The 27000-nt window shown below is 47.0% G+C and overlaps 1 protein-coding gene across 1 annotated transcript in view; it reads right to left on the bottom strand.

The window, feature by feature from the left end:
• AHRR (aryl hydrocarbon receptor repressor) overlaps positions 1-27000 on the bottom strand; it is an 83857-nt gene that overhangs the window by 29682 nt on the left and 27175 nt on the right. The window contains exon 4 of the mRNA XM_037062924.1: positions 13891-13997. Coding sequence (XP_036918819.1) covers positions 13891-13997 — 107 coding nt within the window. The remainder of the gene's footprint in view (positions 1-13890; positions 13998-27000) is intronic.

Genomic DNA, 27000 nt, shown 5'->3' with positions numbered 1-27000 from the left:
GCCAAGCAAGCGGCATTGTTCCCTCTCAGACCCCTTCTCCACGTACAACAGGACAATACAGTGAAGTGGGTTGCCCTACCCTGGTGAATAGCTAAGGCACTGACCCTTACAACTTAATAAGAGTGCCGAGACAAAGAAAGTTGGCCCAGATAAAAGAACAGATCAAAACTCCAAAGCTAGAACTAAGTGATGAAGAGATAGCCAACCTATCAGATGCAGAGTTGAAAACACTGGTAATCAGGATGCTCACAGAAATGATGGAGTATGGTTGCAAAACACAGGAAAAATTGAAGGTTGGAAAATATACAGAGAACCAACAGTGAAACAAAGAAAACCAGGACTCAAATCAAGGACTTGAACAAGAAGGAAGAAATAAACATTTGACCAGAACAGAATGAAGAAACAAGAATTCAGAAAAATGAGGAGAGGCTTAGGAACCTTGAGGACAACTTTAAATGTTCCAATATCCAACTCATACGGGTGCCAGAAGAAGAGGAAGAGCAGGAAATTGAAAACATAATGAAGGAGAATTCCCCCAATCTGGCAAAGGAAATAGACTTCCAGAAAGTCCCGGAGGCACGGAGAGTCCCAAAGAAGTTGGACCCAAGGAAGCACACACCAAGGCACATCATAATTACATTACCCAAGATTAAAAAGAAGGAAAAAATCTTAAAAGCAGCAAAAGAAAAGGAGATAGTTACCTACACAGGAGTTCCCATAAGACTATCAGCTGATTTCTTAAAAGAAACCTTGTAGGCAAGAAGGGGCTGGAAAGAAGTAGTCTAAGTCATGAAAGGCAAGGACCTAAATCCAATTACTGTATCCAGCAAAGCTATCATTTAGAATGAAAGGGCAGATAAAGTGCTCCCAGATAAGATCAAGTTAAAGGATTTCATCACCACCCAGCCAATTATTATATGAAATGTTAAAGACACTTATCTAAGAAAAAGATGATAAAAATATGTATAGTAAAATGACAACAAACTCACAACTATCAACAAGTGAATCTAAAAGAACAAAAAAACTACAACAATGAACTAAGCAAACAACTAGAATAGGAACAGATTCACAGAAATGGAGATCACATGGAGGATTATCAGTGGGGAGGGGGAAGAGGGGAGAATGAGGGAAAAGGTACAGGGACTAAGAAGCATAAATGATAGGAACAAAATAGACAGGGGGAGGTGAAGAATAGTATGGGAAATGGAGAAGCCAAAGAACTTACATGTACCACCAAAGGACATGATCGAAGAGGGGGGATGCAAGTAGGGGTGGGGGTGCAGGGCAGAGGGTAATAAAGGGGGGAAATGGGACAACTGTAATATCATAATCAATACAATATATTTAGAAAAAGAAATTTTAGAGCTGAGAAATACAATATATGAATTAAAAATATCACTGGGTGGGCTCAATAGTGGAAAGGAGGCGACAAAGAAAAGAGTCAGTGAAGTTAAAGACAGCTCAATGGAAATTATCCAACCTCAGAGAGAAAATAGTGGGAAAAAGCAAACAGGGCCTCAGGGATTTAATGTTTGTGTCAATGGAGTTTCTGAAATAGAAGAGAAAGGGATTGGTACAGTAAAAGTGCATTTGAAGACTGCAACTGAAAACTCCCAAAATTTGGCAAAAGACATAAATTTACAGGCTCAAGAAGCTCAGTGAACACTAAGCAGGACAATCTAATAAAACCAAAACTAGGTACATCAAAATTCAGCATAAAAATTAAAACCAGTGATAAGGGAAGTGTCCTGATTATAGCCCAAGAAAAATGGCACAATATACACCAAGGAACAATAATTTGAATGACTGTGCATTTCTCATCAGAAAACAAGGAGGCCAGAAGAGAGTAGATAACATCTTTCAAGGGCTAAAAGAAAAGTGTGTCACTCTGGCTGGTGTGGCTCGTATTAGTTGGAGCATCGGCCCATAACTGGAGGATTGTGGGTTTGATTCCTGGCCAAGGCACCTGTGATCCCCAGTCTGGGCATGTACAGAAGGCACTCAATCAATGTTTCTCTCTCACATAGATGTTTCTCTCTCCCTTCCTCTCTCTCTCTTTAAAAGTAATTTTAAAAGTGTTCAAGTGAGAATTTAAAAAAAAAAAGAACTGTCTTTCCAGAATTCTATCCCCAGCAAAAATATCAGTCAACACTGGAGGCAAATATAGACATGTCCTGGTAATCAACAACTCGAAAACTCACCTCCAGCAGACCACCACTCTAAGAAATGCTCAAGGGAGTTCTTCAGGACGAGGAGAACTGATGCCAGATGGAAACTCAGAATCTCAGGGAGCAACAGAGAGCATCTGAGAAAAATATTATAGACTATTTTCACCTGTTGAGTTGTTTGAAATATGTAAGGCTACTGAAAGCCAAATTTATATTGTTTAGATGGTTTAGTGTATACATAATACATATGAAAAATATAAAAGAATAAGGTAAAAGGATTTAATGGTTTCAAGCTTTACTTGAAGCAATAAGATTTTAATTCTGACTGTTAAAAGTGGGGTTTGCTGCCCTGGCTGGTGTGGCTCAATGGACTGAGCGCTAGCCTGTGAACTGAAAGGTCACAGGTTCAATTCTCAGTCAGGGCACATGACTGAGTTGTGGGCCAGGCCCTCAGTTGGGGGTGTGCAAGAGGCAACTGATGAATGTATTTCTCACACATCAATGTATCTCCCTCTCTTTTTCCCTTCTTTCCCCTCTTTTTAAAAATAAGTAAATAAAATCTTAAATCCTTGATAAACTGTGTGGAAAAAGTTGGGTTTACATTGTATTCCTTAGAGCAACTACTTAAAAAATGAAATATATACCTAAAATCCAATAGGTGTACTAAAATGGAATACTAATAAATATCCTTATAAAGAAGGCATAAAAGATGAAAGAAAGAAAAATAGAAAAATTATTAAATGTTAGACTTAAATCTAATAACACATTAATTAAAAGAAAGAGGTTGTCAAACAGTATTTAAAAAGAAAGCAAAATCGAGACCCAACTACACACTGACAACAACAACTATACTTCAGAGTGTCCGGTGCACCTGCCGCCATCTGCACAGCTGCCACCATTCTGCCACCGTCCTGCCATGACCACCGCAGGGTCCTGCCCTGTAGCCGCCGCCACTGCTGCCCTCTGTGTCGCTGCCACCTCTGGACTGGAGGTGTGATTAGGCCACAACCTTCAATGAGTAAATGTATTCTCCAGTGCTGTGGTGTTCTTGGTCACACATTTAGGGAGTTTCTGAGGGGCAGTGGAGACTCCTGCCAGGCACAGCACGACCTCTGTGCAGACAAGTGAGCTGTTGAAACTCATTACTAGTCCACCCAGAAGCCCCCATAAGAGTGGTTAACCTGGACATGGAAGAGGTGAATTGAAATCTGCAGTGCATTTCACAGTTCTGACCTGGATGGGTAGACCTCAGTGTACTTCCTTTCTGTTACCTCACTACGGGCGGATCGAAGAACTGCTGCTTCCTGTTAGGAGGTTCATTTCACTTCCCATCTCTCCCAACTCCACACTCAAAGCACTGAGAACTTCAAGTGGAGTATACTGAAGTAGACTCAGTTTCTTTGCATTATTTCTGCATCCACTTTTTAAATTCTTTCATAACCCTACTGAGTGTTTCTTAACTAAATTAACATGGCTCACATGAACCACCCAGCTCCTGTGGAAGTCACATATGAACACAGGAGATTTCTTATAACACACAGTCCAACCAATGTGACCTTAAACAACCTTACAGAGGAACTTAAGAAGTATGGAGTTACCACAACAGTAAGGGTATGTGAAGCAACTTATGACACTACTGGGGAAAAGGCAGCTGTGTTCTCGATTGACCTTTTGACAGTGGTGCACCACCATCCAACCAGACTGTGGATGGCTGGTTAAGTCTTGTAAAAATTAAGTGTCGTGAAGAACCTGGTTGTTGTATTGCTGTTCATTGTGTTGCAGACTTTGAGCTCTGGTGTTTGCTGACCTAGCATCAATCAAAGGTGGAATGAAATACGAAGACGCGGCACAGTTCATAAGACAAAAGCATTGTGGAGCTTTCAACAGCAAGCAACTCCTGTGTGCGGAGAACAATCATCCTACCATGCAGCTGAGCCATAGAAAAAGTGGCCATTTTCCAACGGCCATAGAAAAACTGTCGCGTGCAATAAAATGGGTGCCTGATGCCACTGCCTTGGATGTGGATTTAAAACAGGGTCTAACTTGTCAAACGTGTGGACATAGTGAATAAGTCTAATGAAGCTTCCACAGGAGTTTTAAAGAGCAGTTTTACAAAGCCACAAGTTTGACAGAATGCAACCTCTATGTGTGGGTCAGAGCAATCTACTTTGACACTTAGCAAAAGATTCTTATTGTTCAGCATTGAAAACATGCTTATCATTTGTGCCAACTGATTTTTCCTGAAATTATGTAGTACTGAGTTATGTTTTTAAATCTATTCCCACGCCAGAATCTTATCAACATATAAGAGGTTTTAGAAAGATTATGTGTGAAAACACCCAGCACAATACTGGTATACATTTAGTATCATACTGAACTAGAAGCCCAGGAACTGTGACATTATGCGGTTATAATGTCATTATGCGGTTATGTGACATTATACTCTGGACATTATGCGGTTTACCCCTTCACTCATTTCAAACATAGACAATAAGGACCTACAGATTATTTGCCTGCTCACTTTATGTTTGCATCTCCCACATTCATACAAGTACAAATCAGGGCTGCTCAACTTTTTGAAAAAAAAATTTATACCAAGTCTCAGTGATTATTTATTGTCGTTCTATAAATCCCATGGTGTGCTGTATGGAAAAACCTTCATTTTGAAAACCTGCATTGTGCAGAAACATATGTCTTTAATGTCTCCAGACAAAAAGCCTTAGTTAGTTTTAATGTTTGCACTTGGGGTGTGACTTCTATGGGGGCCCTGAGAAAAGAGTGGGAGGCGCTATTAACTATTTTTCGTAAAATGTTGCCATTGTCTTGTGTGGAACATGTGGAATATGCTCTTTAATTGAGTAAATAAAGGTAGAGGTGCTTTGTTATTGTAGCTAAAGCAATTCTTAATAATAAAAACTCTGAAATTCTTGTATTTTTCGTACTTTCTGAGGTTGTTAACTAACTTATTTTTGTTTGAAGTATGATTTTTTCCTTCCTACCCTTTTTTGCAAAAAAGTAGGTTTCTGCTAATGAATTAAGCAGACATTTAATATTTTATGTGCCTTTTGAGTTGTGTGACTTACTATTTAGACACGTCATAATTTGTTTTATTATGTAATAGGTAAAATGGTGATGTGTATTAACGTGAGTTCAACCATGTATTTATACTGTCTGGCAATGTATGGTTATAGTTCTAGGGGAGAAATAATCTGTCAGAGTTCACCAACTTGTGAAAATCTAGTGTCAGAGTTTAAATATCTAAATACATAATGAAATGTACTTATCTCTTCCTAATTTTTAAAAGATTTTATCTATTTTCAGAGCGAGGTGAAGGGAAGAAGAGAAATGTCAATGTAGAAGAGCAACATCAGGCTGACTCTTGCATGCATTACAACCAGGGACCAAACCTGCAAACCAGGCATGTGCCCTAATTGGGAATCAAACAGCGGCCTTTTACTTTGCAGGATGATGTCCAACCAACTGAGCCACACCAGTCAGAGTGATAATGGGAAGCATTTTTAAAAAGTAAAAAGAAATACACTTTAAATATAACATAAATAGATAAAAAGTTAAAAGATGGAGTAAAATATGCCAAGCAAACATTAATAAAAAGAAAGCCAGAGTGGTTATATTGATACCAGGCAAAGTAGACTTCAGAACAAGAAAAATTACCAAGAAAAGAGAGGCATTTTATGTAATGATAGTACCAGAAGGGCCAATCCATCCCAAAAGAGTATGCACACCCTGAAACTACTTCAAACCACATAAAGCAAAAACTGATAGAACTGAAAGAAATAAAAAAATTACAATTATACTGGAAAACATTAACACTTGTCTTTAAGATTAAGGCTAGATAGAAAATCTACAAGGATACAAAAGACTTGAACCAACTGGATGTAATTGATGTTTGTAGACTAACTCACCCAATGGCACTGTCTAGTGAGGGCCTACTTCCTGGTTCAGTAATGGCTGCATATCACGTGGCACTAGGTGAAAGGACGTCTTTGGGGTATCTTTTATAAGGGTTCTAATCCCATTCATGAGTGTTCCACCCTCATTACCTAATCATCTTCCAAAGGCCCCATGTCCAAACGCCATCACACTGGGGATTAGATCTCCACACAGGAACTTGGGCATTTGAGGCAGGGATACAAATACTCAGTCCAGAGCAACTGTCAATGAAACTAATAACTGTGTCTTTGGAAAAAATCAATCAATAAAGCTGGTAAACCTCTAGTCCAACTGACCATGAAAAAATGAAAGAAGACACAAATTACCAATGGAATAAAAGAGAAGACATCATTACAGAAACTACATTAAAAGGCATCCAATTTACTTACTGATGGGAAAACTGTGAGCAACTCTGTATACACAAATTCAATTAGGCGGGTGAAATAGATCACTTCTCTGAAAGACCCAAATTACTAAACTTCACACTAGAATAGATAGCCTTAATAGTCCCATATCTATTAAAGAAATTAAATTCATAGTTACAAATATTCTAACAAAGAAAACTCCCAGACCAGTTGTTTTCACTACTGAATTCTATCAAACATTTCAGGAGGAATAATACCAATTCTACACAATCTCTTCCAGAAAATAGAAGTGAAGGGAATACGCTCAACTAATTTTATGAAGCCTGTATTACTATATCAAAACCAGACAAAGACAATACAAGAAAGAAACCTAAAAAACTATTTCTTATGAACATAAACACAAGTATCCCCAAAATACTAGCAAATTTAACCCAGCAATATATAACTAAGATCTAAACTGAGCATACAAGTTGGGCTCAACATTTGAAAATCAGTCAATGGAATTTACAACATTAACAGAAGAAATACCATAGTCATCTCAATAGATGCAGAAAAAGTATATGACAAAAGTTAATGCCCATCTATTATAGAAACTCCCAGAAAACAAGAAATAGAGGAAAATTTCTTGATCTGAAATAAGGCATGTACAAAAAAATGAAACAACGGAAACAAACCTGAGCTAATATATTTAAGCTTGAAAGACTAAAGATTTCTCCCTAAGACCTGGAACAAGGAGAAGGTGTCCTTTCTCCTACTCTACATTGTACTGGAATTCCTAGAAGTGCAATAAGGTGAGAAAATAAACCAAATCAATTGAAAAAGTAGATATAAAACTGTCTCTATTCTCAGACAACATGATGATCTATGTAAAAATTCCCACAGACTTTGCAAAAAAAATCTTTCAGAAATACTAATGAATTCAGCAGGCTCACAGATACAAAGTCAACCTAGAAAAATAAATTCTCTTTCTATATGTGAGTAGTGAAAATTGGAATGAAATAACAGTTCCACTTATAATAAAAATTGAAATATCAAATACCTATAAGTCCAGCAGTGTACACAAGATCCGTATACTAAAAACTACAGAACACTGAAGACTGTATAAGCAGAAGTTCCAAATGAGATGCACCGTGTTGCTGTACCATGCACTGGCAGAGTCAGTACTTTTGGGGCATTGGTTCTCCCCAAACTTACCTACAGATTTAACACAGCCCCAGTCATAATTGCAGCAAGATTTTTTGTACATATCAATAAGCTAATTCTAAAATTTATAAGGAAAGAAAGAGAAACTACAATAGCCGAAACAACTTTGAAAAAGAACAAAAAAAGGAAGATTCACACCAATTTCAGGACTTATAAAGCACTTCATCAAAATTAAATACTTCTACTCCCTGCGAGATCTTGTCAAGAGAATAAAAATACAAGCCACAGCCTGGAAGAAAATACTTACAAATCATACATACAACAAAGGATATGTGTCCAGAATATATAAAGAAATCTCTTAGCTTCAATAGTAAGAAAGCAAACAATCTGATATTTTAAAACAGGCAAACAGTCTATAAAGAGGTCGTATGGAAGGCAAACAGAAAAGTATCCTAATCCTTATAAGTAGCCTAGTATCATTAATCCTAAAGGAAATGTAAATTAAACCTTTGGTGAGGTTCCAGTATACACCTATTAAGATGGGGTTGAGAACAGACAAGAGAGGTAACTTGGAGCAATTGGAATGCCCATCATTGCCAGCGGGGATGCAGCAGGGCACAGTCACTTTGGAAAACAGTGTGGCGGGTCCTCATTAGGTTAAAAACTCACTTACTTTATGACCTGGTAATTACATGCATAAATGCTACCCAAACAAAACCACCCAAACTCCCCCTATGTTCAGAGAAAAACTTGTGTGTGAACGTTTATTGCAGCCTTATTCTGAAACATGAAATCCTGGAAGCAACCCAAATGTCCCTGCACTGTGAGATGGGCCAGTACATACCAACAGCCTTGATGAACACAGATGCTAAAATCTTCAACAAATATTACTAATTTGGATCCACCAATACATTAAAAAATCATACACCAGGATCAAATGGGATTTATTCCATGGTTGCAAGTTTGGTACAATACCCACAGATCAATAAATGCTAACCACATAAACAAAATGAAGGATGAAATTCACATGATCATATCAATAAGTGCAGAAAAAGCATTTGATAATATCCAGCACCCATTTATGACAAAAACACTCAGCAAAGTGGGAATAGAGGGGACATACCTGAATATAAAAAAGCCCATATATGACAAATCCACAGCCAACATCATACTCAATGGACAAAAACTAAAAGAGTTTCCCTTAAGATCAGGAGCAAGATATGGATGTCCACATTCACCACTCTAATTCAAAATAGTACTAGAAATTCTAGCCACAGCAATCGGACAAGAAGAAGAAATAAAAGTCATCTAAATTGGAAAGGAAGAAGTAAAACTGTCACTATTTGCAGGTGACATGATACTGTATGTAGCAAACCCTGAAGATTCCACACATACAAAAAGATGCTCAATGTCACTAATCATCAGAGAAAAGCAAATTAAAACCATAATGAGATACCACCTCACACCTGTCAGAGTGACTATCATCAATAAATCCACAAACAACAAGTGCTGACGAGGATGTGGGGAAAGGGAACCCTCATGCACTATTGGTGGGAATGCACATTGGTGCAGCCACTGTGGAAAGCAGTATAGTCTTAACCTAAAAAAAACATAACATTAAAAATGGAACTGGCTTATGACATGAAATATATCTGAAGCAACCAGAAACACTGATTTGAAAGAATATCAGCACCCCTATGTTCACTGCGATGCTATTTACAATAGGCAAGGTTTGGAAGCAGCCCAAGTGCCCATCAGTAGATGAATGGATAAAAAAGCTCCAGTACATTTACACAATGGAATACTACTTGGCCATAAAAAAGAAGGACATCTTACCTTTCACGACAGCGTGGATGGACCTAGAGGGTATAATGGTAAGTGAAATCAGCCAGTCCGAGAAAGACAAATATCATGTGATTTCACTTATATGTGGGATCTAAGAAACAAAATGAACCACCAAACAAAATAGAAACAAACTGATAGACACAGAGAACAGACTGACAGCTGTCAGAGAGGAGGAGGGCTGGGGGGCCAAGTGAAATAGGTGGAGGTATTAAGCAAAAGCAAAAGACTCACAGACACAGACGACAGTACAGCCATTACCAGAGGGAAAGGGGGTGGGGGCAGGTAGAAGAGGGTAAACAGGGGTTAAATAGTGATGGAAGGAAACTAGACTTTGGATAGTGAACACACAATAAAATGTATCATAAAATTATACATTTGGAACTGATATAATTTTTATTAGCCAATGTAACTTCAGCAAATTCAATAAAAAATAAAAACATAAAAATGTTAGAAAATGTACCATGTGGCCACAATGCACTTGAACTCTAGCCAGGGTTAAGCAGTCATAATATCATCCTGGCCACCCCTGAACACACACAGGCCCAAGTTCACATTCTTGTGAACACATAGCAATCTCCACAATAAACACAATGGCCTGGCAGTCTACCTTACAAGTAGAAATAAAAATCCAGGCACTCTGAACCAGGCTCCCAGCTCCCAGCGATGCTCCAGTTGTATACCTGATGTGTGTGTGTGTCCAGGACCCTGTGTTCCCCCCACATGCCCTCCTGGTTCCTCCTCCCACCTACCTCCCATGCCTGGGCCCTCGCTCTCCCCCATACCCAGTGCCTGTGTCACGGTGCTCACTAGCTGGCAGCTCTGCCTGTCTGCCTGGGCTTCCCAGGGGAGCCGAGGGCTGGGAGCCACTTGGCACAAGAGCCCCCAAACTCAGTCAAAGAAACACGGGTCCAACCCCAGCGCTGAACCCAATGGGGGCCCTGGACCAGCCCCTAACGGCTGCAAATTTTGGTTTCTTCATCTTAAAATAACAGACATGAGACCACAGGGACTCTGAAGTCTGTGCCAACTCTAAATTTTTGTGAATTAATAATGCCCTGCCACCAACCTCTCCTTTTTTTCTAGTTTATCTTCAAGAGATTGAAGGCTGGAAATAAAAGCTGAGTTTTCTTGTTATTACTATTTAATCTGCTTCTCTTACACTGCTTGGGAATACTTTTAAACTTCATACAATACAATATACCAATGATATATTACAGAATTGTACACCTGAAACCTATATAATTTTACTAACCAATGTCACCCCAGTAAATTCATTAAAAAAGAAAAAAGAGCCTAACCCCTAAGTTGGAGAATCATCGGGTGAAGGAGGACCCTCACCACAGAGCCTCCCTGACTGCAACCAAAGGAAACTTCCAGAAACTTCCTGTGGGCCATAGAGAACAATAAACAAGAGGCGGCAGAATGAGGCTTCAAGAACTGCAGGACCTTGTTCTCTAAAATGTAGTGGGGCGGACACTATTCCAACCTGGCTGGGGGCTGCTGGGTGGGGTGGGCCCCAGGACAGCCCTCAGCTCTTGGGACCTGATCCTTGGAAAAGTCCCACCCTGAAAGGAATCTCCCAAAACACCTACACACACCGGGCAGCAGGCTCGGAAAGTCAGTGGCAGAAAGTGGGGCAGGGTTTTTTCCTGAAGGAACCAGTGGGGACCCAAGAATCAGGCCTGGTCATCAGTACCTGGGCTGCTTGAACCAGGAAGCCCCAGGGAAGACTCAGCCCCCTAGAGCAGAACCACGGGGTGGGGGGCTGCAGAACAGCCTCCGGGGTGCTGCTCTCAGCGAACCCAGCAGATGAGCAGGAAGAGGGTTAGCGGTGAGGACACATGTGAACGTGTGTGACACGGTCTCCTGAGCCCCAGCCGGGAGACTGGGTGCTCTGTGCATAAGCTCCTGAATTGACACCTCAGAACAAAAGTTTTTAAAAGATTTCATGATTAAGATTTTATCTCAACTTTGAACATGAATAATAAAAAAGTAATGCCAATTAGGTTCGCTGAGACTAAAAGTCAAACTGCCACAATTCCAGCTCCAATTTTACTAGCACTGACCAAAAAAAATGTTAAGGAAAAATAAGATGTAAGAATTTGCTTCCTAAAAACCTGATAAATAGTGAAGTGTGGAAGCATTTCCTGCACTGAGCGCATGGCGTGCCCCCCGCTCTCCACTGCCAGTCCCATGCTCTGCTCCAGACAAAACTGAAATGAAACCTGCACTCACTCCAAGGCAGGCGTCCCCCAAACATCCACGAACCCAGCAGACCAGACAGCAGTGATCTAAACACTTCCTCACATATTTTATTTTTCAAAAAGGAAATGATTCATAAGCTCATTGATCCTCCTAAGAGGATCCTTCATCAGGGCACAGACTTCGGTGGGCCACAGGGATCATGGAGTCCCTGTGTCGATCAGGTAGGTTAAGGGCTCATGAAGCTGGGTGGGTCATGAGGGGTACATAGCTAGCAGGTGAGAATACAGGGCCACCAAGCTCCATCTGGCACCCACACCCCCAGATCCTATGCTGCAAATGTCTCCCTCTCTCCCACTTCCCTCAAATCACTCTAGATATTGACTGTCTGTCTGTCCATCCCCACTGTACTTAGCTACCCACCCAGGTACTCAGAAATAGCAGAGCTCACAGCCAGGCAGATAAGAAGGTAGAGGGCTGGACACGGTGCCCACATAATGAGAGGGTACAGCACGAAGAGGGGGCATCCAGAGACCAAGAAATCTCGGGCCAGGGAAGAGTCTGAGGAGATAAAGCAGAGCGGTGATCAGGGGAGAGGTGAAGAGGACTGGGGGGACGGGGAGGAGCAAGCTAGCCAAAGCTGACCACCACTGCTCTACCCTCCCTTCTTTGTGAGCATTTGAAATTTCTAATAAAAAGTGGAATGTGAACGAGGGGAGGGGATCTCTGAAGGGCTTGGCTGAGTCGGATAGAAAAGGAATCAGGCGAGTTCCCCTTAATTACCCAAAGGGGCTGCAAGGACATGGGGTGACTGATCTCAATGCCTGCAGCAATCAGAGGACACGCCACCCCCACCGCAGCCCACGCTGGTTAAACAGCTGAACAGCTAAGAACTTGTGAGACTGATCAGGGACGCTGGAGAGAGGGCCCAGAAGAGCACCAGCGAAGTCCACTGAAGAGCTGGAGTCCGAGGAGGAGGGGCTGAGTGGGCCTGAGGACGGGGCCTCCCCTATGGTCTCCACCTCAGACAGCCTGGCACTGCTCTGGTCCGTGAAATGCAGGGACCACAGAGGCAATTCCAGTAGCACAGGTGGGCGTCAGGTTGGGGGTGAAGGACTGGGGTTTCTCAGGGTCCACCTGTCATTCCAGTTGCTGCAGAGCAGGCTGGGGTGCAGAAGAACCAGCTGGAGCAAAGCTGCTGCTACTGTTCAGAGAATGGGGACTTGACCCAGCTGAAGTGGCACCCATAGTCCACCATTTCTGCCCTTGAATCCATCAGTCTAATATATTGACCAAATGTGGACAGGAGAGTCAAGGAGGCTTCACCTGGGGGCATAGAACCTCCCACCAAATAGGGCTGGCAAGGTGGTAAGAACCAGTTCTGCTCTGGACATAGGGGTCCAAGGTGGGCCCTCCGGGGGATGTGTGGGCCCAGCCACTCCAAGGGAGGCACCTTGGGGCTTCAGGGACACCCTGGCAGCTGGTTATGGCACTATCTCCCATGGGCCTCTCTCCCTGTGCCCCCCACACCCTCCCATGGAGAGATCGCTGCATCTTCCCAGTCCCTCCAGAGAAAGGACACACCAGGGCCTGGGGCGCGCAGTGACTTTGGCCCCTGGTGAGGCAGCGGCAGCCTCACTCTGCAACAGTGACTGGATAGAACCCGGAAAACTCCTCACCATTGCATCTCCTTAAGAAACTGACCACAGTTCTCCCATCCCATATGCAAAGGCCAACGTGACAGGGTCAGGGGAACACCCCAGAACAATGGAACGGGGCCAGGGGTGTCCACTTCAGGTGAAAATGCCCACCTGACCCTTCACATCTGGCATGTAATGCCTATAAATGGACCAGTCAGCCGTGCCTGCCAGACACCCAGAAGCTTAATGCACAATTTTCTGTCCTTAATTTGAAAGAAAAAATACCCTGCTTAATATTTTATTAGGTTCTGCCACAGACAGATAAAACCAAAGAATGCAGACTGAATTTCCAGATTTGAAGTGTGGCCGTGGCTGTTTCTCTCTGTCTGGTACCTCACCCAAAGTACCCGAGACCCTAATTTCATGCTTCTCCCAAGAGGTCACCTGGGACTCCAACCACAAACATTTCTCAGAGTCTTAACTGGAGTTAATTGTAAAGGGTGAAAACCTCAGGGTCCAGGGGGGAGTGGCCCACACACAGTGACCCTGCACGTGATCAAAGGTCAAGGGGCTCACCTCCAGCAGCAACCTTCCCTCCAGCACAGCTGAGCCTCCGTGCAGACCTCTGGCTCCTGGTGAGGGGCCACTGACTTCGGGTCGCAGTGGGCGCTTCTCCTGCACAGCTGTCAGAGAGGAACAGAGGACGTTAGCACCTTTCCAGACCCAGGCCCAGTCGCAAACCTTTGTGAAGCTACATTACTCCGTCCTCCAGCCCATAGTTCTTCACTGCCACCCTCTTCTGACAACATTGAGGTCCCATGCTGACCTGTGGTCACCAGGACACACTGGGGCAGCTCCGCCTCCCCGGGAAGGGGGAGGGTAAGTGGAGCCAGGACATCCAACCAGGGCAGCCATTTGGGAAATCAGGACATCACACCTGGGCCTGACCCTGAAGACCCTACCCACTCTGCTCCCCAGAAACTGTTCTCTGCCCCCTCCTATAAATTCCTCAGAGCTCCACTAGTTTCAGGGTCCCCCTGGGGTGGAGCAGGCCACCCCCACAGTTGTCCATTACTGCACTGATTGTTCCAGCTCCAGAAGTGCCCCGCCTTGCCTTGCCACCCTTCCCTGTGACTCTGGCAGCTCCCTATGCCTACCCCATGCCCACATGCTCACATTCCCCAATCCCTTCCAGGCTGGCTTCTTCTCCGCTTTATGGAGAGGAGCTCAGACAGATGACAGACAGATGCTGTCCAATTCCCAGCTCCCTGGAGCTGGTTAGGGACCCTCAACTCCATGCTCCAGAATCCTCATTGGCACCTGGGTGTTATGGGAGGACCCCCAGGGGCAAAGGTGACTGGTGCCTAGAGGGATCCAGGCAGGAGCCCAGGCCTTGTCTCTGTGGAGGAGGAGAGGGGAAGTGCCTCATGGCTTCTCATTTCTGAGATTTGCAAACTGAGGCTACAGGCGATGTCAGTGCCCTGAAGGCCAGGGGCTCATCCAGGAGGTGGAGCTGAGCACTTGCTCTGGTCTGGGAATAAAATGTAAACACAGGCACTTAAATCTGCAGCATTTTCTCTCTCAAAACCAGTGGGTTGTCCTGAACTTGTGTTCCAGGATGCGCTGGTCTGCAATGCTTGTCATCCGCTGACTGTGAAGAAAACCACAAGGCTCTGCCTGCAGCTCCCCACAGATGCCCCTCACCCCTATCAATGAGAGGTGGGCAGCACCTGCTCCCAGGGGTTCCAGGCCCCCAGACCCACAGCAAAGCAGGGCCTGAATGTGTGCTCCAGCTTGAGACACTGTGCCTGACTGTCCTCCCTACAGAGTGGACACGCCCAAGCCACATCCCTGGACCAGCAACTCCCACCCCATGCAGGCCATGCTGGGCACCTTCATTTAAGCTCCCTGTGCCAGCCAGTAGGGTGTCCTCTGGGCAGAGAACTCAACGCAGGGAGGCAGCCCTTGGGAGAGCTCCATGGACAGTGGCCACCTCTTGGCCACATCATGGCCTTTGGTCCCTGCTGGCCTCTCTGTCTCTCCCTCTCTCAGAAGCCTTTGTGCCATCACCCTCCTCTCCCACAGTGAGCATGCACTAAATCGCCAGTCACTGTGCTGAATAGAACAGAAAAAGAACCCATTTCATCCCAAAGACAGGTGTATTCCTGGGGACAAAGCAGTGGTGCCTGGTGGGGGGGGGCATCCCTAGGGGTCTATGACAAATAGAAGGAGGCTGTGTGCGCTGCCAGTCACCCTCTCAAAGTGGAAACCTCACAGCAATCAAGTCCCCACACAACTGCTGGTTTTTCCAGGCAGACACATGGAGGAGCTCTGCAACATTAAAGACGACTATTTGGGGGGGGGGGGGGATTTTATTTATTTATCTTTAGAGGGGAAGGGAAGGAGAGAGGGAGAGAAATATCAGTGTATGGTTGCCTCTCCTGCGTCCCCTGCTGGGAACTGGCCTGCAACCCAGGCATGTGCCCTGGCTGGGAATTGAACCACGATCCTCTGGTTTGCAGGCCCACGCTCAGTCCACTGAGCTAAGCCAGCCAGGGCAAAAGGCGATTATTTTTAATACCCCCCTTGTACATGCCCTGCTTACTACACGGAGTTCCCAAGCCTGAGAGCTCTGAATACACAGAGCTGCTATAGCTCTGCTTCCTGGAGGAAGACAGATCCAGGATCAGCCCCTTTCCCTGAAGGGGCCTCCTGGTCTCAGAACATCACACAAGGTTGCGGTGAGCTTCGGACCGAGGGTTTAGTTAGTGTGTGCTCAGATGCTGAGAATGATCAAGGAGAAACTGGTGTGGGGATGAGACAAGGAAGTCTACCCCTGCCACCCGTCCCCCCACTCCTCCAGACAGCCCCTGTGCCAGGCCAGGCTTCCCAGATGCCCAGATGGTCCCACCATGTTAGGGCTTGGGGCTGGACCTGGTGGGATGAGGGTGGAGTCCACAGCCTCTGGGAGGATTAAGAGCTCAGTAAAGGCCAGGAGTGGTGCCGTGGTGGGGGATGGGGTGGGCAGGGCAGGACCGCCACATCAGTACACCCAGGTTGCCTGCCACAGACCCAACCACCAAGACCTCCTGTTCACCAAACTCCATTGCAAGGGTCGCCCCTGCCCCCACCCCTACCCTCACCCCAGCTCAGGTCAGCTCCCTGCCCCAGCCTCCCCAACACTTCCCTTCAATTGAGGGGAAGGGGAGGTTTGGGGCTGGCCTGACCCTGCCTTTCTGCTCTCTCGCCCCTGCAGGCCCAGCGGGTGGGGAATGCTGACTCCTACAGTTGTGAGGAGGGTGGGAATCCAGGCGGTGACGTCACTGCGGATGTGGAGGCCGCCCCCTTGCTGGATCCCGACCCCTACTGCAGTGCTCACAGTTCACTCTCAGGTGCAAGGGGGTTGCAGTGCACGGGGGCTGCAGCCCGCGTGTGGCGTCAAAAGTGGGGGTCTTCCCCACCTCTTAACTTCTACCCCATCCCCCGTACCTTTCTGCACCTGGACACCTTCCCCCAGCATCACATCCCCCCCACATCTCTGCACCCAAATACCACCCCTCGCATCGCGTGTCCCTCTCCCTCAGGGCCCCCCACCCACCCCGCTGCCGCCGCACTGCAGACACCCCCCCACTTCCCCGCTCCACAGATCTCTGCACCCAGACACCGCCCCCTCAGCATCGCGGGGTCCCCCCCTGCATCGTGGGCACCCCCACTTCCCTCCTCCGCAGCCACATTCCGGGCCACACCCAGCGGCCTCCTCGAGTCCTGTCACGCGATGGGGCCTCAGCGCACAGTGACAGCCGCCTGGACCCCGGCCAGGGCCTCGCGTGCGAGCAGGACTGCCACCCCCACCCCCAACCCCAGGCCTGCGGCAAGACAGAAAGAAACCGAGTGCGATTCGCAGGGGCGGGGCGGGGCGGGGATCCGCTTTCCAGAAATCCCTGAGCCAACATGGCCTGCCCCCTCACTTCCCAGGTCCCCCAGTTCAGGGGCTCTCAGGATGTTGAAGCAGGGCAGCAAACTCCAGTGGGGGAGGATCCCAGCTGGGGCCCAAGTGCTGTGGGTCGGGTTACCCCTGTTACCAGTGAGTGAAGGTGCTGACACAGCAGGGAGACCTTGGGGAGCAGCGCCCCCACACCCACTGCAGGCACCCCCAGGTCCCCTCCCAGCAGTTCCTGGCCTCAGCACACTGCCTATCACCCTGGGTCTGATCCTCCATCTCAGCGGCTCTCTCCTGAGTCACTCTCGCCCCTGGGACTCAGACCTGAGGGTCGGACCTGGGAGGGGAACCAGCCCCCCTGAGCAAGGAGCTGAGTGGAGGTGGGGCTGTGGGCAGGGGTGCCAGCAGACAGACCACAGCCCCACTGCTGGGCATACCCTGGGGGTCCCCCCTCTCCATACCCAGCCTCCTACTCCTGTGGAGGAGGGGAAGCCAACCATCAAGGTTGGTTCCAGGTCCCCTTCCACCTGCACCTGTCTGCCCAAGGCCAAGGAGAAAGGCTGGAAAGCAGCAGGTGTGGGATGTCTTTTGGGGGAGTTGGTGTCCGTGTGGAGAGAGCCACAATGCACCCCTCTCTCCAAGGCCCAGCTTGTGGAGAAGGTGGTGGAGGCAATGTTCTTAGAATGAGAGTGCCCGGAGACCGGGGACAAACCAGTGACTAGGAGGCCTGTCCACATCCAGTTGCTCAGGTGCCTCTGGGGGGCAGTGTGAGGTGGGGCGGTCCCATGGAAGTAGATCTTCCCCTGGGCAGATCCTGGGGCATTCGGCTTCCTGTCAGATGGAACTCAGGGCCAGGCAGTAGGGGCCTGGGCTGTCTACTCTCAGAAAGGACAGGGTCACTGGCTCATGCAGCTGCTTGCCATGACAGAGGTCTGGCCCCATGACCTCCCCGCTGAGTACCACAACCCCGGAACTGCAGCCACACTTGAGATTCTCACTGCCCCGTCCACGCTGTCCCCCAACTGACTGCCGAATTAACTGGACCCAGCCTTTCTCTCATTTCATTGATTTCTTCTTGCATCCATGAAAAGTTTCGTTTGGAACAGGGAAACTGAAGAATTATCATGGAGACAGAGGACATCCCTGAGAAAGAGCTACACACACAGGGGGCATGCACATGCAGGGTGGGGAAGGGGCTTCCCTCTGAGGCTCGGACTGAGGCTGACTGCACCCTGCCGGCCCCTATCCTGCTTGCTAAGAGACCTCCATCTCCTTTGCACAGAGGAAACTTAGGGCAAGGCATAACCCTGAGCTGTGCCGTGGAGGCTCAGTTCCCTACCAACAGCTGTTTAGGGGTCATGTGCCTGAGTCTGGCTAAGTGCTCTTGGTGGAATCCAGGAGACTCCCCCATCTCTGCCTCTGGACAGTGCTGTGATGCCTGGAAGGTGGCAACCATTTTGCTCCCAGTTCAGGTGAAGCCACTTCCTTGGTGGAAAGACAGGTGAGTGTGGGACAAGTGAATTCACAACAGGCGAGTTTAGGTCAGGTGGGTCCAGGACGGATGATCCCAGGATGTGGGGTGCACTGAATGTGGAATTCGTGGGGCTGTCTAGGGGTTGGGGTCCAGGACTTCTGTCACCCAGGGTGACAGAGAGCAAGGGCTCCCACAGGAGGCTGGACTGGAAACCCGATTCTGACCAGCTGCAGTTCCTAGAGTGCGTGGGCCCGTGTCCACAGGCCAGCCTCCGCTTTGAATGGAACACATGTCCAGTTAAACCTGGCGCTATTTCGTCATTAAGTCCAGTCCTAAGGGCTCTGCCCTGTGACCTGAACTCCATGCTTGGGGCAGTACCCACAGCAAGTGTCATCTGGGTGTTCCCTCCTCCAGCCCTGGTCCAGCAGCTTGCAGGGCCCTAGGGCTCCGCCTCTGCCCAGGCCCTCACAGCTCAGAGCCCACCTCCACACGGCCGGCCTCGGGTTCCTCTACAGTCAGCTGGCATGGCCTCAGGCCCCATTCTGTCCCATTCTCGTTGGAAGCTGACCTCCAGCCTGGCCCCCTGGGAGTCACACTCAGAAGAGGGATGAGCACAGTTTAGAGCCCGGTCCTGGGGTCCCCAGTAAGGCGGGGTCCCACAAGGCCACACGCCTGACATGCCTGATGCAGCCTGGGCAGCGGGTGCCCCATAAGCCCCTTTCTGTTCTGTTTCCACAGCTGTTGCTGCTAACTCACCACCACCCACAGGGAGGCAATGCTACTGACTGATGTGTGCCCCCCAATTCATGTGTTGAAATCTAACCCCCAAGTTGTATGCGGAGGTGGAGCTTTGGGGGATGATTGAGTCATGCGGGTGGAGTACCGTGAGTGTGATTAGTCCCCTTACCCCACCTCTCTGGCCTTGTGAGGACAGAGAGAAGGCAGGTCTGCCTCCCGAAGAGGTTCTCACCAGAACCCAACTGTGTGGGCACCCTGCGCTCACATGTCCAGCCTCCAGAATGTGAGGTATAAGTGTCTATTTATAAGCTACCCCGGCAGTTTGTTACAGCAGCCCGGTTTGACTAACATGGGTAGTTACTGAATTACTGAAGTATACAGATGGTAACCACGTGGCCACACATCTAGTGGGGCAGGGTCCCTGGCAGCCCGTGCACAAGGGTCACTTTGCCAGGTGCACTGCGGATGGCCCGTCCCCTTTGTACAGCTAAGAAACTGGGATCTGGGACCGGGGCAGTGTAATGGGAGTGTGCTGCCCCTTTTGGTAACTATGGCGACGCCTCTCCGGGGGCCCAGAGGCAACATGAGTCCAGGAGTTGACGAGCAACCAGAAAGCCCCAGCTCACCTCTCACAATACCCGCTTGCTCCGTGCCCGACCGGCATGTTTGTGAGTCCCGTACACTGCCGTGCAGTCAGACCAAGGGGACTAAATGACCAGGGCCTGGCAGGGAGGGCAGGGGGGTGGGTGCTCCAGGGCAGGGACAGAGGGCAGGTACTGTGGGAGGGCAGGGGGGGAGAGAGGGGCTGCTCTACCCCTGACCCCTGCTCCCCATCCCTACTGTGTCTATACACCAACTGAACCATCCGGCCAGTGCTTAGTGTTTCTTGAAGGCTATGAGCTGTATTTGTGGAGGAAGCTCCTGGCCTCTGTTACCTTCTGCACAGGTGTATTGCCTGTACCTGGGATGCAGACACTTAACCCTTTGTGTCATTCTAAGCAGCTGGCAGGTGACAGTGCTTAGTGCTCAACACCTGCTCGGCTCCGCACAGGGAGGGTGAGTGGAAGCACTGGGTAATACTGCCCAAAGGTTCCTGTGAAGGAGACTCAGACAGGCACACCTCTCACCCAACCACCCCAGGGAGGTGGAGTCCCCACGAATAAGTCAGGAGCGCCCAGATGGGTGACAAGAAATGTGCAAAGGCAGCCTTAAACACAAACGGTGTGAACGGAGATGGAGGGTGCCCGGCAGGCCTGGAAGGACTGTGCACACATCTATAAACAGGCGAGGAGCATACACACTTTAGCCCCGAAGGGCAGGCGAGTCCAGCACATGCGGGACACCAGCCAGAGCAAGTGCCTGGGGGGGACAGGGGTGATGGGGGTCCCGAAGAGCCCCTAGCCCTCCCAGAACACACGTGGCACCAGGTGAGAGGGAGCAGAGCTCTGTCCAGATTGCCAGTTGGAAGCCTTCAGGAGCTCCTGGGCAGGTGTGTGTGTCTTTCTGTTCCCCACAGGGTGAGGACAGGAGGGCGTGCTAGCTCTGTCCTGCCAAGGATGGGTCTCTCCCCAGCTCTCAGTCCTCTTACCCAAGAGCTCCCTCTGTGGATCTGTGGGGACCTCACCTGCCTCGACCAAAAGGCACTGCCTACAGTTCACTTTACCTGCGGGGTCTACAACCTGCCCAGGTTTGCAACCTGGCCTGGAGGAGACCCCCCAGGAAGGTACAGGGGGGCAAGGGGAGGGGCAAGCCTGCAGGCCTCCCCTTTCCTAGCCACATTCCCGTTGCCCCCACTGCCCGGCAGCCCTGCCCTCCCCAGGCAGTGCTCTTCTGTGCGGGCTAGCTGCAGGCTAGCCAGCCAGGTGGGCCCAACGGGTGATAAACCAGGCAGGGAGGGACCGCAAGAGTGGGAGTCACCAGCAGGGCCTGTGTGGACACTCTGAGTGTCTGAACGTCCTGTTTCAGGTTAAGACAATGAGCGGGAGAAAATGATTCCTTTGTGAGGATGCTTTCCACACGTGGCACAGACGCGCTTTACCAGAGCATGACACACACATGCGGAGAGGGGGTCCCAGCATGTGGGATTTGGCGTGGGTATATGTCCTTCCAAATGCTTGTCCACCTTCCTTACTAGTACAGCTTGTGGGGAGAAGGGATTAAAACTGCTGTTCAAAGCCCAAAGTTCCCTTAGACAAGAAAACTCATCAGGACTGTAAGTAAACATGTGCGTTTCACACATTTAGAGGCTGAGGGCACGCTCCATAATGTATATGCATCCTGTTGTTCATTTTCTATAGAAAGAACTTTCATATTTTCTAAAATGCACCAGGCAAGCTTTAGGCATTTCACACTTCAACATGGCTCAAAGAACCACCAAAAATGCTTTTCTTCCGAGCCGGTGACTCTGGTTTTCTCTGGTCAACAGGACACATTTCTAACCACTTTCTGAGGTCACTCCTCCCTGGAGCCCACAGGGGGATCTGTGGAAACTTGGTCACAGGTTCTGCAGCAAAAATGCACCCTTCTTGCCTGTGACCCCCTGCCACAGGGCAAAGTGCCACCAAGAACAGCTAGCTCTTTGGAAAGAAAAAGATAAAAGGAATGTTATTCATACTCATCGTGGGTCCATGTTCTGTTCATGGTGGAAGGCACCTGGAAGACGCCAACTCTTTGGGTGCTTTTGTTAAGTTCCAACACATTGAATGGAAAGTGCACCAGTGTACTTCAAGCCGAGGGCTCAAGAAAAATTTTGCAAAACAAAACATAAAAAGAGTGTCCTGGTGCTTTAAAAAATTCCAGGATTTACTCGGTCAGTAATTGCATGGTGTGCAGCTGTGACAGCGAGGTGCATGAGCCCGGATGCAGGACCCGGTACCTCACACGGTGACAGTCAGAGAACCCTGGCCGGAGTTGAGGCAGGACAGTCCTCAGAGAGACGGCCTCACAGAGAGGTCTCAGTGGCAGTCACAGCTGATGGCAGTCCCAGCTGATGGCAGTCCCAGAGTGGGGTACCTACGGTACCTGGACCTTGGGGGAGTGCTCAACTCAGCTGTCAGGCAGCCTCTGATTCCTGCACGAGCCACGAATTTATAGTAAATTTATAGTAAGTTTATACAGTAAAAACTGGAGGCCCAGCCACCAGTTACCCAGATTTGCAAATGACTCCAACTTGAAGTGGGCCTGTCACTCTTCGTCACCCTCAATTTCCTGATGAATCAATCACAGGTCGGTTCCCACCCATCACACATAATTCACCATCAACAGACGCAGACCTAACTGATGAAAAGACCTGGAGGGCTTGAGGGACTGGCGGGGCGTGGCTGTAAGGAAACCATGGGCAGCTGCTTGGTCAGGAGAGTGCCCCCATCTGAGGTGGGGGCCCATCTGTGCTCCATGGCACCCCATCCTGATGGGGCTTCACCCCAGTCCGTATGGCCACAGCGCCCCCCTCCCCTGCTCCGGCCTGACCAGCCACCTCTGCTCAGACCACATTTGTGAAATGGCGGGTGGCCACGGTGGTGTGAGGGACGCGCTGGCTCTTCTCACGTTTCTCTTGACAAAAGGACTAAGTGCTGGAAAATGCCAAGTTGTCCTAAAAGGTCCAAACATGACTTGCCTCACAAACCCTGACAAGCACGCCACGCTCCCCGAACACAGTCTCTCTGTCCAGGGCTGCCCCCCACACCTACCCTCGCCATCCTCCTGCCCTCCCTTCCCAAGGACCTCGCTGTCCCCATGGCCTCTCCAGGAGCCTCACCCTTCATAAGCTCAGAGCAAATTTTTGGCTGTGTAGTTTTCTTTGTTCTTCCTCTGCATATGTTTAGAGACAATGGTGGACTCACAGGCAAGTTATAAGAACAGTGCAAAGCACCCCAAATACCCTTTGCCCAGAGACTCTACTGTAGTTCTGCCTACTGTCCCACGAACATCCTGTTAGCCTGGGTTCTGGTCCCGCTGTCCCATCACTCCGTTCCCCTCCATCCAGAGTGCTCCTTGGTCCATCCTTGACATTCATGACCTTGACTTTAATCATTATAGCAAGTTGTTTTGCAGGCTGCTCCTCCATTTGACTTTGTCTGGTGTTTCCTTTTGATTACACCAAGGTTATTCATCTTCAGCCAGAATATGACAGAAGTGACGTGTGTTCTTCTCATGTATGATGTCAGCTTATTCCATTATTGGGGAGGTCAAATTTGTCTACTTAGGAGAGTGTTCGCTGGGTTTCTTCACTCTTAAGTTTTTTCCCTTTGTAATTCATTTGTATTTTGTTGGGAGATAATTCAAGACTACAAAAAGCCCACTTCTCACCTCAGTTCCATACACTAATTTTAGCATCTTTGATGTTTCTTGTATGAATGGTTACCAACTAGTGAGTTTATAATTCACCTCTTCTACTTACAGCCATCTGTCTGGAATTCTGTCTCCTGCCTATTAGTTGCCAACTTACTGTAAGGAGGAGCTGTCCCTTATTATTCATTTATTCATATCAGTGTGAGCTTATGAAATCCTATGTTATTCACTGGGTTATAATCGTTGTCCTTACTCATGCTAATGTTGAAACTGTCCCAGGCATGGCCAGTGCAGCCCCTTCGGATGGCTCTGTGTCCCGTGACATCCTGCTCACTGTCTGAGCACAGTCGTGTTTTCTGGCCCGAAGGATCTAAGCTTCTTTTAACTGTCCCTGCTCTGACTCTGGAAGGAGAGGGGCAGGGAAAGAAAGAAAGAGAAGAAAAGGAAAAAGACCTCATTCCTTTTAATGGTGTCTAGACACCAAGATCTGAATGTGAGTTACGCTCACTCCTGTGGTGTAACAGCTCCCAGACTCCGTCTGTGGACAGAGCTAGAACACACACATTTATGCATATATGTGGCCTATCCATCAAGTATCCAGACATGTAATGTGAAAAATAGAGGTATTTATTGAAGAAGATACAAGATACGACTGGGCCTTGATTTCCAGGTCATAGATGTAGACCCATGGTTCATCTCCAGCTATGATCTCCTTGAGGAAGTCTGGTTCATTGGTAGTTGTTTGAATCAAGTCATTGGCAACTGCAGCACACTGTTCCTTCTGCTCTGGGAGCAGAAGCTGCAGAACAAATTTTGTCACCAAATGGTTCCTGCCAAGATCCTCTATGAAAATCTCAGACACAGTAGTTTTTGGAATCCCCAGATCAGCTTCTAGTTCTTGCACTGTCAGTCGCTGATCTTTGTTGGTTGCAGCCCGTACATGCTCAACTTTCTCAGGTTCTGCTTGTTGTAAGCCTTCTAGAATATGGATCACTTTCAACAGATTGTTGACTATCTTTGAAGTGTGTATTTGTGCTGCACTCATTACATTGTCCCTGAAAGCCTTCCGAATCATCTGAATAGTTTCCACAGAGGAATGTTCAAGCTTAACGCAAAATCTGATGCAGATTCTTTGCTATACTAGCTCATTTTGAATGGGATGGCCGCACAGTACACATGCTCACTCAATACCGTCTACCACCCCCGCTGACTAGTACAGTGAAGTCATCATTGTTCACACATGCACGTTCCAGTCTACTCTCCTTGGCTGCCAGGTTACATCAATGCCACACAAACTGTTCTTATTATATTAACAATGGCTGGACTTTTCCCAGACAGACCTCATATATTTGTGTCTATATTTATATATATCAAAATTCATGGTTTTACACCAATACCTCCAATTCCAACTCAGAACCTCCGGATTCAGTAGACAGTGAAATTATGTTAACTTTAGTATTTGATAGAAATTGCTTTAAAACCTATCTGGGCCTAGATTTTGTCTGGGGGAAGGTTTGTAACTGATTCAGCTTCTTTAATCATTATATGACTATTTAGGTTTTCTATTTTTTCTTGAGTCAATTTTAATAAGATGAATTTCTAGGAATTTAGTCACATGGGTTTTCAAATGTAGTGGCATACACTTGTTCACATTAGCCTCAAATTATCTTTGAAATATCTATATCATCTATCACTGCATCCCTTTGACATTCCTGACACTGGTTTTCTTTTCTCTTTCATCAGTCTGACCAGATCTTTGCAAATTTTGTAATTTTAAAGAAACTCCATGGTATGTTTTTTCTGTATTTCACCAATATTTTCCTTTATTATTTGCTTTCTTTGACTCTCTTTTTGTTTATTTTGCTTTTCTTTATCAAAACTATTAAACTGAGCCCTGGCTGGTGTAGCTCAGTGGATTGAGCGCGGGCCTGTGAACCAGACAATCACGGTTCGATTCCCAGTCAGGGCACATTCCTGGGTTGCAGGCCAGTTCCCGGCAGGGGCCAGTTCCCAGCCGGGGATGCACAAGAAGCAACCATACATTGATGTTTCTCTTCCTCTCTCCTTCCCTTCCCCTCTAAAGATAAATGAATAAAATATTTTAAAAAAACAAAAAAACTATTAAACTGAATGCTTGCTTAGTCAGGGGTGTCCAACCCATAGCCATGGGATGCATGCAGCCCAGGATGGCCATGAATGTGGCCCAACACAAAATTATGAACTTACTTAAAACATTATAAGATTTTTTATGATTACATGTCACAATGTATTTAATGTGTGGCCCAGGACAATTCTTCTTCCAGTGTGGCCCAGAGACGCTAAAATGTTGGACACCCCTGGCTTAGACCATTAATTTTCAGCCTTTCTTCTTTTATATAAACACTTAAGGTTATTTATTTGTAAGTATTGTGTTGGGTGTCTCCCACACATTTTAATTTGTAAATATATTCTAAATTCCACCACATTTTGTTCTTTGAACTATGAGTTATTTATAAGAGTGTTTACTTCCCAATATGAGGGTTTTCAAGTCATCTTTTCATTTTTGATTTCTAGCTTAATTGCATTAAGTCCTCAACACGCATTCTCCATGATTTTGTCTTTCAAATTTATTGAGACTTGTTTTATTGACCAATCTGTTTTCAATCTATTTGCAAGTTTTATGTGGGCTTGAAAGTACATGAATTCTGTTGTTTTAGACTAAAATGTTTTATGTATGTACATTAGATTAAGCCTTTTTTGCTTTGTTCAAATAGTCTGTAATCTTTACTGATTTTTACTTATTTGCTCTATTAAAACTGAGAGAATTACTTAACATCATTCTCTCTGATGATGAGTTCATGTATTATTTTTCCTTATAGTTCAGTCCATGTCTGTTTTGTTTTTGAAGTCATGTTATTAGAAACATACAAATTTAAAATTATTTTATCTGCTCGATGAAATGAATGTTCTAATCATTAGATGAGGACACTGTCTTATGATTTCCAGTAACATTTGTCCCCCCCCAAATAATTTTATGACATTAATATGGTTTCATCAGATTTCTTCCAGGTAGCATCTCTCTACCCTCTCACTCCCCCGTCCTGTGCCCTCTGCAAACAGCTGTCTCCTCTCAAAACCCTGGACCAGTAGTTGGCATGCTTTGTCCATCTACATTTTCTGTATTTATTAACTTGTTTAGAATTTAGTGCTTTCTATTTGTTACACCCTTTTCACGTTTCTTTTTTTTCCTTTCTTGTCTTTTTTC

This window comes from Sturnira hondurensis, unplaced genomic scaffold, assembly GCF_014824575.4.
Source record: "Sturnira hondurensis isolate 20B ecotype Veracruz unplaced genomic scaffold, ASM1482457v3 Scaffold0014384, whole genome shotgun sequence".
NCBI lineage: Eukaryota > Metazoa > Chordata > Mammalia > Chiroptera > Phyllostomidae > Sturnira > Sturnira hondurensis.
The sequence above is the reverse complement of the archived record's forward strand: the minus strand, read 5'-3'. Positions and strand labels throughout refer to the sequence as shown.